The 13,791-nt window shown below is 41.1% G+C and overlaps 2 protein-coding genes across 2 annotated transcripts in view; one reads left to right on the plus strand and one right to left on the minus strand.

Moving 5' to 3' along the window:
- tmem86a (transmembrane protein 86A) overlaps positions 1-13,791 on the plus strand; it is a 57,961-nt gene that overhangs the window by 36,225 nt on the left and 7,945 nt on the right. The window lies entirely within an intron of this gene.
- The window catches only part of LOC140205146 (circularly permutated Ras protein 1), a 77,681-nt gene that overhangs the window by 3,866 nt on the left and 60,024 nt on the right, over positions 1-13,791 (minus strand). Inside the window, exons 14-19 of the mRNA XM_072272406.1 lie at positions 12,432-12,538; positions 11,507-11,619; positions 7,568-7,679; positions 5,514-5,654; positions 4,124-4,217; positions 3,484-3,537 (exon numbers count right to left, since the gene is read on the minus strand). Of these exons, the coding sequence (XP_072128507.1) occupies positions 3,484-3,537; positions 4,124-4,217; positions 5,514-5,654; positions 7,568-7,679; positions 11,507-11,619; positions 12,432-12,538 (621 nt within the window). The remainder of the gene's footprint in view (positions 1-3,483; positions 3,538-4,123; positions 4,218-5,513; positions 5,655-7,567; positions 7,680-11,506; positions 11,620-12,431; positions 12,539-13,791) is intronic.

Genomic DNA, 13,791 nt, shown 5'->3' on the forward strand with positions numbered 1-13,791 from the left:
AAAATTTGACAAAAAAAAATTGCTTGACTAGGATTGAGGGGAGGTCAGCAAAGTGGAGACAAATGGGTGAATGCACCAGCATAATTTGGGATGTTTTGGATGACCACATATTTACAATGTAGGCAATCAGGACTGCATTAAACAGATCAATACAGAGTTAACAAGGGTTTTGAGGTTTCAACAGTAGATGAGATGAGGCAGGATTGAAGTCAGACAATGTTATACAAAGAAAAGAAGCAGTCTTATTGGTGGTATGAAAATTGGGCCAGAACAATGAATTTCTCATGATCAAGTATTATAGTAACGGTGCTAAAGAATGATATAGTTCTGGATAATTGCCAGGGAGAAGGATGGTGGTTAGGGAATAGGAAATGCAAGACCAAAGACCTTGGGCTTTCCAATACTTAATGGTAGGAAATTCCTTTTCATCCAGTCTTGGTCTTTGGATTAACAGTGCAATAATTTAGAAACAATAGAAGGTTCCGGAGGCCCAGTCAGCAGCAGGAACAGAGCACTTTGAGGAGGTTACTCATAGGTTGGCGAAGCTTGTGTAAATAGAGAGCTTTGGGGGCGTTCAGACATTCCAGAGGCCCAGTCAGTGGCAGGAACAGAGCACTTGCAAAGTAAATAAAAGGACAGAAGGAGCAAGTGGGATGGCCATTGTTGGGTGTGGGCCAGTGGTGAGAGTGGGAGCATCAGGCTTTGACTCAAGAGGCTGACACCAAAGAAAAAGGTTAGAAGACGTGGCTTTGGCTACCCATTGTATAGTGCAGGCAGGATGGCAGATATGGCAGTGGAATGTTCCTCTGGGGATGTGGGAATTCATGGAACCTGATGGTCTCCCTGCTGACTAATCCTTTTGGAAGTGCAGCCAACTCCAGCTCATGAAAGACCACATAAAAGAGCTGGAGCTGGATGAGCTTAGGATCATATGGGAGGCAGAGCATTTGATAGATATGACTTTTGAGCAGGTGGTTCCACCCAGAGTGCAAAATTCGCGGAGTAGATGAGTGAACATTGAGAGAGGTAACGGGAGAAAGAAATCAGTGCAGGGTCATTGACCCTGTGGCCATTCCCCTCAGCAACAGTACCCCCTTTGGATACTGCTGAGGGGGATGACTATTTGGCCAAAGCAGCAGCAACCAGACCAATAGCACTGTGGTCAGCTCAGAGTCAGAAGGGTAGGGTGAAGTCAGGCGGAGAAATAGTCATAGGGGATTCGATAGTTCGGGGGACAGATAGGAGAATCTGCGGCAGCAAAAGAGACGCCAGGATAGTGTGTTGTCTCCCGGGTGCTAGGGTCCAGGATGTCTCTGAGCGGTTGCAGAATATTCTGGAATGGGAGGGTGAGGAGCCAGAGGTCATGGTACACATTGATACCAATGACATAGGCAGGAGACCCCTCCTCTTTGTGATTTTTATACATGACCTGAATGAAGAAGCAGAAGGGTGGGTTAGTAAGTTTTCTGATGACACAAAAGTTGGGGGTGTTGTGGATAATCTGGAAGGTTGTCAGGGGTTACAGCGGGGCATCAATAGGATGCAGAAATGGGCTGAGAAGTGGCAGATGGAGTTCAACCCAGATAAGTGTGAAGTGGTTCATTTTGGTAGGTCAAATTTGAAGAGAATATAATATTAATGATAAGTCTCTTGGCAGTGTGGAGGATTAGTCTGAGGAGGATCTATGTTCAGTTCTGGTCACCTCACTATAGAAAGGATGTGGATACTACAGAGGGAGTGCAGAGGAGATTTACAAGGATGTTGCTTGGATTGAAGAGCATTCCTTATGAGAATAAGCTGAGTGAACATGGCCTTTTCTCCTTGGAGCGACAGAGGATGGGACATGACCTAATAGAGGTGTATAATCTGATGAGAAGCATTGATCATTTGGATAGCCAGAAGTTTTCCCAGGGTTGAAATGGCTAACACGAGGGGGCATAGTTTTAAGGTGCTTGGAAGTAGGCACAAGGGGGATGTCAGAGGTAACTTTTTTTACACAAAGCGGTGGGTATGTGGAATGCACTGCCAGCGACAGTGGTAGAGGTGGAGACAATAAGGTCTTTTAAGAGTCTTTTGGGTACATGGAACTTAGAAAAATAGAGGGCTATGTGGTAGGGAAATTCTAGGCAGTTTCTAAAGTAGTTTAGATGGTTGGCACAACATTGTGGCCAAAGGCCCTGTAATGTGCTGTAGATTTCTGTGTTCTATGTTCAAAAGAGGTGGTTGTGATTCAAACCTGGGTATCGTTAGTTTAAAAATGGAAACTGATTCCATTTCTAATGATGTTGCCTGGAAGCAGAAAACAAAGGGGGAAAAAAGGTAGGGCATTAGGGGCAGTAATTGACCCTTGTGTAACACTAGAGTAATGACATGGGCACAGGACGTGAAGCCATTGATTTCTATTCTCTGGCTGTGAATGACCTGAACCATGATTAGAGCAATTTTGGTGTTGCAGCTTCATCTGAAACTGAATGGAGACAAAGAGCTCTGATTAAGGTAGGTATGAATTTGAAAGACTAAGTACATTAAAGGATGGAAGAAAAGAGAGTGAACTCAGACAGAAACAACAAATCTTTATTTTTGAGCAGAGTAATGGTGGTAGATTTGTTGGGGGAGGGGAAATAACAGGGGAGAGAACACCATTAATGATCTAGTTGACCTGCAGACCAGGAAGGAAAACTATGTGCTCAATCACAAATCAGAGAAAATCTGCAGATGCTGGAAATCCGGACAACACAAATAAAATGCTGGAGGAACTCAGCAGGCCAGGCATCATCTATGGAAAAGAGTACAACTGACGTTTCGGGCCGATCATGTTCAGTAGTTTAGTGGGAAAAGAGCTGAAGTATCTAATTGCCTTATGGACAAGATGTGTCTGTAGTTCTTCAATTGACAGGTGCCCCTCGTGTTAGAGGCATAGAGTAATGCAACATAGAAGCAGGGCTTTTGGGCTAATTACACCAAACCTAAGCCCAACAACCAAACCCCACTTCCAAGTTCTATCAATCATATATACATCAGGCACAATATAGAGTAGGCATTTAACCTCATGAACTGTATGTCTCTGGCACACTGGAGGAAAACCCATGAGGGCACGCGGAGAACATGCAACCTCCACACAGACAGCACTGGAGGTCACAATTTAATCCACATCACTTATTGCCATCTGTGGCACCTTAATAAAGCTTTGCTGTCTTGGTTTTAATGTTAGTCTTCCTAGCAGGTCCCTTCTCTCTTGAAGGCACTGGTATTTCCTGGCGTGGTTTGAAGGACTTAGGTAGCATTATGGTGCCTCACCTAAGTAACAAATCTGTACACATGCACCCAATGGAACTAATAGGCTGTTCTGCCAGTTTTGTCTTACTTGCAAACTGCTCCCTTGTTTTCATCTTTATAGAGTCTCAATCATTTGCAATGCTTCACACTGCACCACAGCCACAATTAGCGGCTTCAGACAACATGCTTACTGGAGTCAGCACTTACCTTGAAAACAGAGTCACTTTTTTCTTCATTTTTTGATTTTGCCGTACTTCCCACCTGAAATAGAAAAATTTTTGAAAAAGGTCAGCCTACAATTGGTTAAATGCAAAGTAAGATAAAGGAGAAATGATTCTTCAAATGGGCAAAATTTTAGGAAAATGCTTCTCCATGAAATAGTAAGTCTGGGAGAAGCAGAAGCACATAAATGGTTGTGTTGTACTTAAAGGGTTCCTCTCTGGGCAGTGAACCAGCTTCCATATAGTCTTCTCTAAGTGAATTATTTATCCCTTGTGGCAATCCTCCTTTGTCACTTCCTAATTCCTGACTGATTATGACCACAACATCATTGAAATGAGCCCAATTCTTGTCTCCAACAAAATTGTGAACCGTTTTCTCTCAGCAGATGATTAGGGTTTCGCATCATGCTCTAAATGAACCCTTTAGATTTTAATTCCTTCTGGATTTATACTTGATCCTTCCCATTTTGTGTATCTGTCCCTCGCCTTGTGCCCCATGATGCAGACCCTTGAATTACCAGTGAGCATGAGCCATTTCAATGCACAACTAATTCACCTTAGAGATTCAGGATTTTCACAGTGTTCTCCAGTTTCTCACATCTGGAAACATTTATATTAATATTCACCTCCTCAGAATGTGTGAGGTCTTCACACACGACTGCGACTGATCGCAACCAGTTCTGATAAATGTCATCCTCTTCTTGATTATGTTTCTTTTCACTGAAAGGAGAAAATATGAGGTCAGAAAGAATGTAAACCACACATAATTTGGTAGATTATATCATATTTACTCACTTCAGAGGAAGACCTGCATTAATTGTGTTTAATATCTGTTTCTGCTTTATTTACATTGCATTCTTACTTGCCAGCACAAGCTGGTTACTCAGTAAATCTCTGACAAGAAATGGCAGCTGTCTGCATTCAGCCTTTGACATTCTTCAGGTTGCATTGTGAGACAAAGCTAATGGAAATACTGTAGTTGGATACCTTTTTTTAATCACATGTTGGCCTGCTGCTCTAAGGCAAGTAAAATGTTTCATGTCTATTCGTCTATGCTGGTGTATGAGCCATACTGAGAGACAGTAAATGTAGTGGTGCACTCTCATTGACTAGATATTGAGTAAGAAGAAAGATGCATCTAACTACGGTACGCATGGCTTGGGATACACTAGAACTGAGTATTTTATATATTGGTGCTCATGATCTTAATGCTATATGTTGATTTAAAACAAAATTTATTTTACCATCTTCTGCTTTAGTTCATTCTGTCTGAGAAAATTTGTGCTTCCTTTTTTTTCCCCCTTTACTTACAATTTAGTAGATTTTTAAAATCCAAAATTGGTATCACCTACAATCATTCAGAATGAAAACAAGCCCTTTGGCTCAATGCATCCAGGCCAACTGTGTTGCCCAGTGAGCTGTGTATGTATAAACCTGTATGGTTTACTTTTCCATTCTGGGCCTTGGCACATTACCATTGTCTTCTCACTTTTGACAAAATGCTACATCTGACTGTGTAACGCTTGCTCTTATTTAAATGCAGCCTTCTCAATTCTCAATGCTGTCTACTGGGGGAACACTGCCACCTGCAGGCTTTTCTCCAAATGGCACACCGTCCTGATTCAGAAATATATTACTAGTCCTTCCTTCATTATCACTGGGTCTAAAACCCCAAAACTTCTCCAGAGCTTCTCTGTGATGGTGAGCAATGAATGCTGGCTTTGTCATCATGTGCTGGTCCTCAAATCAATACATAAGATATTCTAAACACGAGGAAATCTGCAGATGCTGGAATTTCAAGCAACACACATAAAAGTTGCTGGTGAACGCAGCAGGCCAGGCAGCATCTCTAGGAAGAGGTACAGTCGACGTTCTCGGGACTCGGCCCGAAATATCGACTGTACCTCTTCCTAGAGATGCTGCCTGGCCTGCTGCGTTCACCAGCAACTTTTATTTGTGTTGCACAAAATATTCTATATTGGATTACTAAATTATTGCACAAGAATATTATATTACACAATCTTTTGGATGAGCTCCTTCTGTTCTGCCATCTTGCTACATGCTTCTTTCACTCGGCCCTCCATTGTCAGGCGACCACTGAGCTGAGCTGCATGGATGCCCAGCACGGTTATATTCACACTCTCTTCAACTAAGGAACTGAAAAACAAGGGAAAACAAAATCAGCCTTACTCGCCATCCTGGAAATGGCCTGGAATTTGGAATCAGTGTTCTAAAATACATTTAGTGGCCACATTATTAGGTACACCTGCTCATTATTGCAAATATGAACTAGCCAATCATGTGGTACTACCTCAAAGCATAGAAGCATGGAGATATGGTCAAGAGGTTCAGTTGTTGCTCGGACCAAACATCTGAATGGGGAAGAAAGGTGACCCAAGTGACTTTGTTAATGAGAGAGGTCAGAGGAGAATGGCCAGACTGGTTCAAGCTGACAGGAAAATAACAGGAATTCGTATAACAAAATGTTACAACAGTGGCGTGCAGAAGAGCTTCTCTGAATGCACAACACATTGAGCCTTGATGTGGATGGGCTACGGCAGTAGGAGACTGTGAATATACATTCAATAGCCATTTTATTCGGTACAGGAGATATCTAATAAAGTTGCCACTGAGTGTAGATCAATGTATTGCAGCTAATGAATGTGCAGAGGGGGATCACAACCAGCAGTCGACATGACTATGTAGAGCTTTGATCAAAATTCAAATTCTACACCATATATTTGTGAAGCATAGGCTTTCTATCACATGGGGAAGTGTAGAACAGAGAAATTACTGCAAAAGAAAAAAATAGCATCACAGAATGGTTGTAGTATTAAAAGGGGCATATTGACCCATTGAGCCTTTACTGGCTTTTGTGAGAGCAATGCAGTTTGTATCGTGGCCCTGTTGTTTCCCCATTGCCCTGCAAATCCTTATGGAATCAATTCCTTTTACTACACGAGATAAGACCAGTACCATCACTGGCCATATCATTCAATCTCCCATAGTCTCCACTCTATCACAAACCTTCTCCACTCCCAACAACTTTTGGTACAACCTAACTACCCGTTTCAGTTCTAACGACGTGACAGCATATCGTTAGTGCATCGCCTTATGGGGTTCGATTCTGGCCACTGTCTGTAAGGACTTTGTACATTCTCCCCGTGAATGTGTGGGCTTCCTCTGGGTGCGCTGGTTTCCTTCCACATTCCGAAATGTATGCTTAGGGCTAGAGAGTTATGATGGCACGGGAAGCATAGCAACACTTGCAGGCTGCCCAACACAATCCTCACTGATTTGATCTGATGCAAAAGAGACACATTTCATTGTATGTTTTGACATACATGTGACATCAACTAAAGCTAATATTTAATCTTTAAACATCTTCGAATCTTCATAAAGGGTCATCAACTTGAAACATTTCTTGTTTCTCTCATTAGAGGTTCTGCCTAATCTGGTATTTCCAGCAATTTTATTTGTGCAATTCCCTTATCTTTAGCATTTTGATTTTGTTGAACAATGCCTTGAGATCTTCCAAGGGCATTTAGGAAGAACAAAGCTAGTAGGAAAGTTATGTTATAACAGCTCATGGGGGCTATCTATATGGTGCAAAAATCTACCGGAATAAAGGACCCAAAAAGGGTTAAGATAACAAGAACTGAAAGACAAAAAAGGCAACATAATACACTTTTGTTTTATCTGGTTGACTCATTTCAGAATGAATATGAATAAATTTGATTAAGAGACCCAAACTGCTCTGGCAACAGAACTTTAAAATATTTACTTATTTTGTAAAATGTAAATTAACCATAAAGTTAAGGCCTTGTTCATCTCATAGCAGTGTTGCATTTGCCCTGAGGGGAATTGGTTTCAGACAGGGGTGTGTGCAAAATGGAGGTAAGGTAAATAACCTTTAACCTTTACATAAGCCACATTGCAATATGGATACCTCTGAAGTTTCTTCATTGTTTAACTCAAGGAAATTTAATATGCAAATTTAAAATGTTGGAATGAATGGTGAATGTATATGAAGTCTTAAAAAATGAAAGCCAGGTGGCCAGATGGCGTACCTGTTGTTTGTGATATGCTTCTCCTGACTGATAATGCGACAAGCCTTTCTTCTATCTCGAGTGGTAAAGTTTAGTTGTAGCTGGAAGGGCAGCTTCTCGTTATCCTGGAGAGCTGAAAGAATTGAAGTATATTCATGTTATCTTAATAAAGGCAGGAAATTAAAGGTTACATTGAACATAGTGCAGAACACATCAAGTTGTGAATGACTAGTTTTCCAGCTCCCCACCCTTTTCTATCTGTACCCATCACAGACAATTCCTAGGACGATGCCATTGCTACTTTCTTGCTTTTTGCCAGTCTCCTTCTGTCCTTGTAGCTTGGTTAATTTATTTTAGGGATGGTTAGCCTCTGGTTTCAGATCAAAGCAGCCAGTTTTGACTCATACCTTCTAATTGTGTTGGAATACTTTGTTTCGCTGATCATTTTAGCCAGTTGGCACTGGCTCCACTCACTGTCCACACATAATACATTTTTTAGAAATGTCACCAGGAGAAATACTGTTGATGAAGTTTTAATGTCAGTGTCAAGTGTACTGAGACGGAAAATATGCTCTGCAGATGCAGGTTGCTGTTGTTGTTGTTGAGGGGGATGTCTGTGGTTGTTCACAAACTGAGAAATGTAGATAAGAATGCAGTTGAACCTTTGAGGATATGTGCTAAAGTGTAGAGTAAAGATGAAGTTCATCCCATAGCAGATGTTGCATTTGCCACCAGGGGAACTGATTTCAGACAGGAGGTCTGTGAACCTCAACTATTATCCAAGATAAACTAGAAATTTAAGGATGCCCACATTTAGTTATGAAATTAAACCACATAAAACTGAGCTGTGAAGGAATTTCCTGCAGTATATGGTCAATCTTTGGGATACTGTACCCTGGAAGACTCTGGAGATAGTTAAAGAGGAGCTAGATGCATTTTTGAAAGACCTGGATGGACTTGGCATGGAAAAAAATTAGATCAACCATAATCATAACCGAATGGCAGGAAAGGCTAAAGGGACTGGCTGATCTACGCTTGTTCTGATTTCCACATCCATTTGTTTACTTTACAATATAGATAAGCTTGTGCAAAAGCCACTAAATCTGAATTCCTGCCATACTCCAGTTGTAGAAAGCAGAAGAACGAGATTGTGCCAAACCTTTCAGATCTAAAATATTGAGCGGAAATTTTCTTAATGATTTTGCCTAGATAGTCCAGTTGTTTAATGGGTGCACTAGATACTTGACGTGATGGGGCATTAATGTGTATTTCATTTCTGGGCACCGCACTGGGAATTTCAGCTGTACCCAGAGCCTGGGATAAGGTTGGCAACTAAGGTAAATGATTGGGAAAGGGAGGTTCTGAAAACTGGTGTGGGGCGGATGTTGTGAGCTGATTAGAGGATTGTGAGATAATTCAGAAGGTGGAGGGAATTATGGTGTGAAGGCCTCGGCCACTGTGGAGGAGTCGATGAGTGGGTTGCTCTACGTTGTGTCCCAAAAATCAACTTTACCATAGAAATCAGCACCGCAGTATCAGAACACAGCTGTGTTGGGCATGCCCAACAATAATTTCCCACGTACAGTGTGATTCAACATGCTATAAACACAATGTTCCATGAGGAAACACATAATCCTATGCATGGAAGTTACGTTAGACTCCCAAGGATGAATCATTGTTGTAAGTAGCTGGTTAAATTTCTGGAGTGAAATGGAATGATACAGAAATTACCTTTATCACTTTTGACTCTTGAGCAATGTCAGCTTTTAGATGCTGAGAGAAAGAGTTTACATAATCAGATTTCCTAGCTTCTGACTTTTGCATGATATAGATGCACCTGCACATTTCCTAAAGCAGACGTTGATGGTACCCAAGATCCCAAAGCTGCCAGTGTTTGGTGCAATTGATCAACATCAGATTTAAAATTGCTACAGACTCCCTTGTTTTTCTTTTTTCCCCTAATTCATTCAGAGCAGAGTGCAGTTTACCCTACCCATTTTCCTCATTCCAGAAAGTGAAAAAGAACTCCCTAGAAGTGTTTCCCCTACAACTTCCACTTCTTCTTACCCCTTCCCACAGACCCCAGAAATCCTTAAGCTCCTTCAGTAGATTAAGGATTTCTGCATCTCTGAACTGTAACTTTAGAGATATAGTTCTGCATCGCGTCTCTAAATAAATAAATGGATTTAGAGATACAGCATGGAAGAGGCCCTTTCAGCTGCACCATGCATCAGTCCACCAATTTAACCCTAGCCTAATCACAGGACAATTTACAATGACCTATTAACCTACTAACCAATAAGTCTTTGGACTGTGGGAGGAATACTTTAAGAAATGCAAAAGAAACATTAAAATAATGAAAACATCAGAGAGAGGAGGCAAATTACAGTCCACCAGCATTAGAAGACAACTAGTAGTCCAATGGCAGGCTGTTGCAAACACTAGAAACTAAATCAGGGAAGTCAAATACATGAAATGTGAACTCCGTTTCTCTCCCCATTGTTGCTACCTGGTCTACAAAGTCTTCCTGGCATTTGCTGTTTTGTTTAATCTGTACTAATACAAAAATATTCCAGGGATCACCGACCTTTGACTGCAAAGCACTCCCCCTCATCCCTATCCCTAAACCCTACCCTAACCCCTAACCCCACCCTCCATGCTGACCCCAAAACCACCCCAACTTCAAAACCATCTATCAATCATCTTGGTGTGAAATGACTGAGATACAGAGTAAATATCTTCCTAAACAGAACAGACTGTATGGTTTAACTCTACCTCTGAAGATCCATCTGCATCTATGTTCCTTTTCTCCATTTCTTGTGCAAATCAGGGGATATCCTTTTATGGATTACGATGATGAATTCTGAGGCAGTCCTATGCAGTGGGCCAATGGTAACAAAGACTGAGATGTAGAGCAATTAATCTATTTTCTTTAACTCTTTCAAATGAACATTATTATGTTGAATTGTCTGTTAGAAATGTCTCAGTTCACCACAGTGTAAGACCAGTGCTGAGCTCACTGAAACATCCATTCAGTGGTGTTACTGAGGGAGGAATGTGTCTTCCATCGCAAATGTTCGGCCACCAATTATACACAAATGCTCATCTCTGTTGATTTCAGTTCAATTGGAATGCAGGTATAACTGGTACTGGGCACTCAAAATTAATTAATTGGCAGTCAGCAAAGAATTCTCATTGTTCACTGCCAAATTCAATAGACAACAGACAATAGGTGCAGGAGTAGGCCATTCAGCCCTTCGAGCCAGCACCACCATTCACTGTGATCATGGCTGATCATTCACAATCAGTACTCTTTTCCTGCCTTCTCCCCATATTCCTTCACTCTGCTATCTTTAAGAGCTCTAACTCTTTTTTGAAAAAAAAGATTCAACTTAATATCTGTAATTTTGTCTGCTATACATCCCCTCCCCAAACATCACAATCTTATATTTTTTGCTTTTTACCATAGATGCAGTGGTTCTGGGACATTTCACCACTGTACATTCTTTTGTCTTTTCTGTTTGCCTGTGTGGCCCCTGTGTCAGCTGTCATTTCTTACATAGTTTGTACTGAGTTACCTATAAAGGCTTTGGGGACATCTGGAAGCAGTGCGATATTTCATATTATCTTCAACAGATTTATGTCTTCCTGCAGTCAACATGCATGTCTTCTCCCCGCTGCCTTTTTGTCAATCGTTCAACTGGCTTTCATTACTATCTTATGAAGGCATCACAGGTGCTGACTGATTTTCACATTTTTGCATAATTTATGTTGTATTTTTAGTACTTGTAGCTTTTCACATTGACTTACAATATTTTGCTTGATAAGAGTCTGAGAGACTATGCTATTTGAGTTTATGGAATCTTCCTGCAAAGTAATGTAACTCAGTGATAATTACCACATTAGTAAAGCTGTAATCTTCTTAGTTTGGTACAGTTGGCAATCCTTTCATATACTTACTTTGAATGTGAGACTCTTTTATTCCAAATTCAAATGTCAGCTCCGTATCTTTGGTCACATTTCCAACTTGCTTTACTAGCTTATTTCCTGTTTGCTCTTCATATCTAAAATACCTAAACACAAAAAAAAACAAGTTTTCTTCCTGCACCTGAAGCAACAACAGTTTGCATAATTTTTAAGTATCTTTCAAGGCACAGCATTGGAACAAAATCAAGCAATTGGCAACAAACTAAATATGGAGACAGTAAAAGGCAGATGGCAGTGGGTTTATGAGGGAGGTAAATAAGGAAATAGATTGAAAAGTTGAGAAAGGAATTCCAGAACTTGGCTAACTGATTATATGGATGCTAGTGGTAAAGCCACGAAAGTGACTGTGTAAGAAGCTAAGATTGGGGGAATGCAATAGAGGTAGTAAGGCTGGAGCTGAATAGAGTTAGGGATGGTTGGTACCATGAAAGGATTCAAACACAGGGTCGAGAATTTTATGATCAAAGCAAATGGCAATTGGGAACAATGATGGAAGTCTACTCCCCTTTGTGCCTTACGAATTCCAAGGTTTTTTTCTCTTCACATGTCACACTGTTTAACTATGATGCACCAGCATCTGGAATTCTCTGTCTAATCTTTCTCCTTTGGCTGCCTGCTACATTTGTTACCATTATTTGGAATATTCAATATTGAACTCTACAGTTTCTTTCTCTTAATTTCTCTTTAGTGTTCATTATACACTATCTTCTGTGAAGTGTCCTGGGACATTTTACTGGATAAAGACATTACATAGGTGCAATTTGATGTTATTTTTGTTGCTGTCGTGTGCACAAGAGGAAAACATCCAATTTTCAGTGAATCATTTGGCCTTTGGCCAAACCACAGCAATTAGCACATAGCTTCAGAGGCACATTTTAGCTCAGGAGATTTCACTTACATCTGCTCAGTGACTACAAAGCTGACAGTAACATCAGTTGCAATAACATCATCTTCTAAAGTTGCCTGAATCTCATTTGGCAAGTTAACTGGATTAACAATGTTGACCTGAAATGAGAAATGATTAAATGAGCATGCCTGGCAGGATGAGAAGAAAGCCAAAAAGACTGAAAGGCACAGACCAGCTGTTTCATTGGACTTGCAAAATGGTGGATCAGACAAAATGTGTGTGCCTCAATGTGAGCTGAAACTTTGCTGTTAAGGCATAGTATGAGAGAGCTCATTTAGGGACTTACTCATTGACGATAAAAAGTTAAGGGAAATAGGCATGATGTGGGTGTCTAATCAAATGTTAAATGAAGAAAAATATAACCGGAAGGATCAAATTGAAGGGCCTGGATGACCTTCCGAATACCCATGTGCAAGAATGTTCCTTGGCAAGTTAAACCCTTGTATCTCCATGAAGTCTGATGGGCCACTCACTCATTGTTTACAATAGGATACTTGAAAAATGTGAAGCTGCCATCACAAAAACTACATTCATACTTAGAAAAAGGAATCTAGTCCTCATGGATATCAAGGTACTTGTGAAAATAGGAAAAAAAGTTGGGAAAACTAACAGTCTAAGTCCATTTTTTATCATCTTTTGAAATGTAATTGTAAATGCTTGCCAATATGTTGTTCAGAGTGTTACGTACCCCGTAACTGGGTTGCCAAACCAGCAGAAATGGACCACTCAGTTGGAGTCTGGATTACTATAACTAAGAAAGTTTTATTAAAGAAACAAGCAACACAGTACTCTAATCAAAAGGATAATGAATGCAACAGTTCAGCAATGATAAACATACATGTACACAGAATTCAAATAACAGGATCAATCAAGCTCTATCGTTGTCTAGGGGTAAATGACCAGTTTCAAAGTGACGCAAGGTTCAGTTCAATTTAGTTCAGTTCAGTTCGCAGTAATCGCTGCCGTGGGAGATGGACAGTGTGGGGGAAGGAGAGAGAGAGCAAAAACGAATGAATATTCAAGGCTTCCACACAGACCTTCGCAGTCAGCTTTCGGGCGAGTCCTTTGTGATGTCATCTGAGGTCACCGACCGTGACCCCTCCGTTTCCAGATACGATCATTTCCCTGCGCTGAACCTGGCACCCAGGCAAGGGTGGACACACACCAGGTTCCCGCCGATCGTGCCTTTCCACCCTGTGCGTTTATGGCCCGGTACTTCCCACCGACTTGGGAGAGACGCACCGCTTCCAGGGTCTTGTTACCTCGGGTGTCGTGTGTGTCCTGCCTTAGCGAACCTGTCCCTTTTTATCCCCCTGCTGGGGTATCGCCTGTCCATCACTTCAAACAGTTC

Source organism: Mobula birostris, chromosome 11, assembly GCF_030028105.1.
Source record: "Mobula birostris isolate sMobBir1 chromosome 11, sMobBir1.hap1, whole genome shotgun sequence".
Classification (NCBI taxonomy): Eukaryota; Metazoa; Chordata; class Chondrichthyes; order Myliobatiformes; family Myliobatidae; genus Mobula; species Mobula birostris.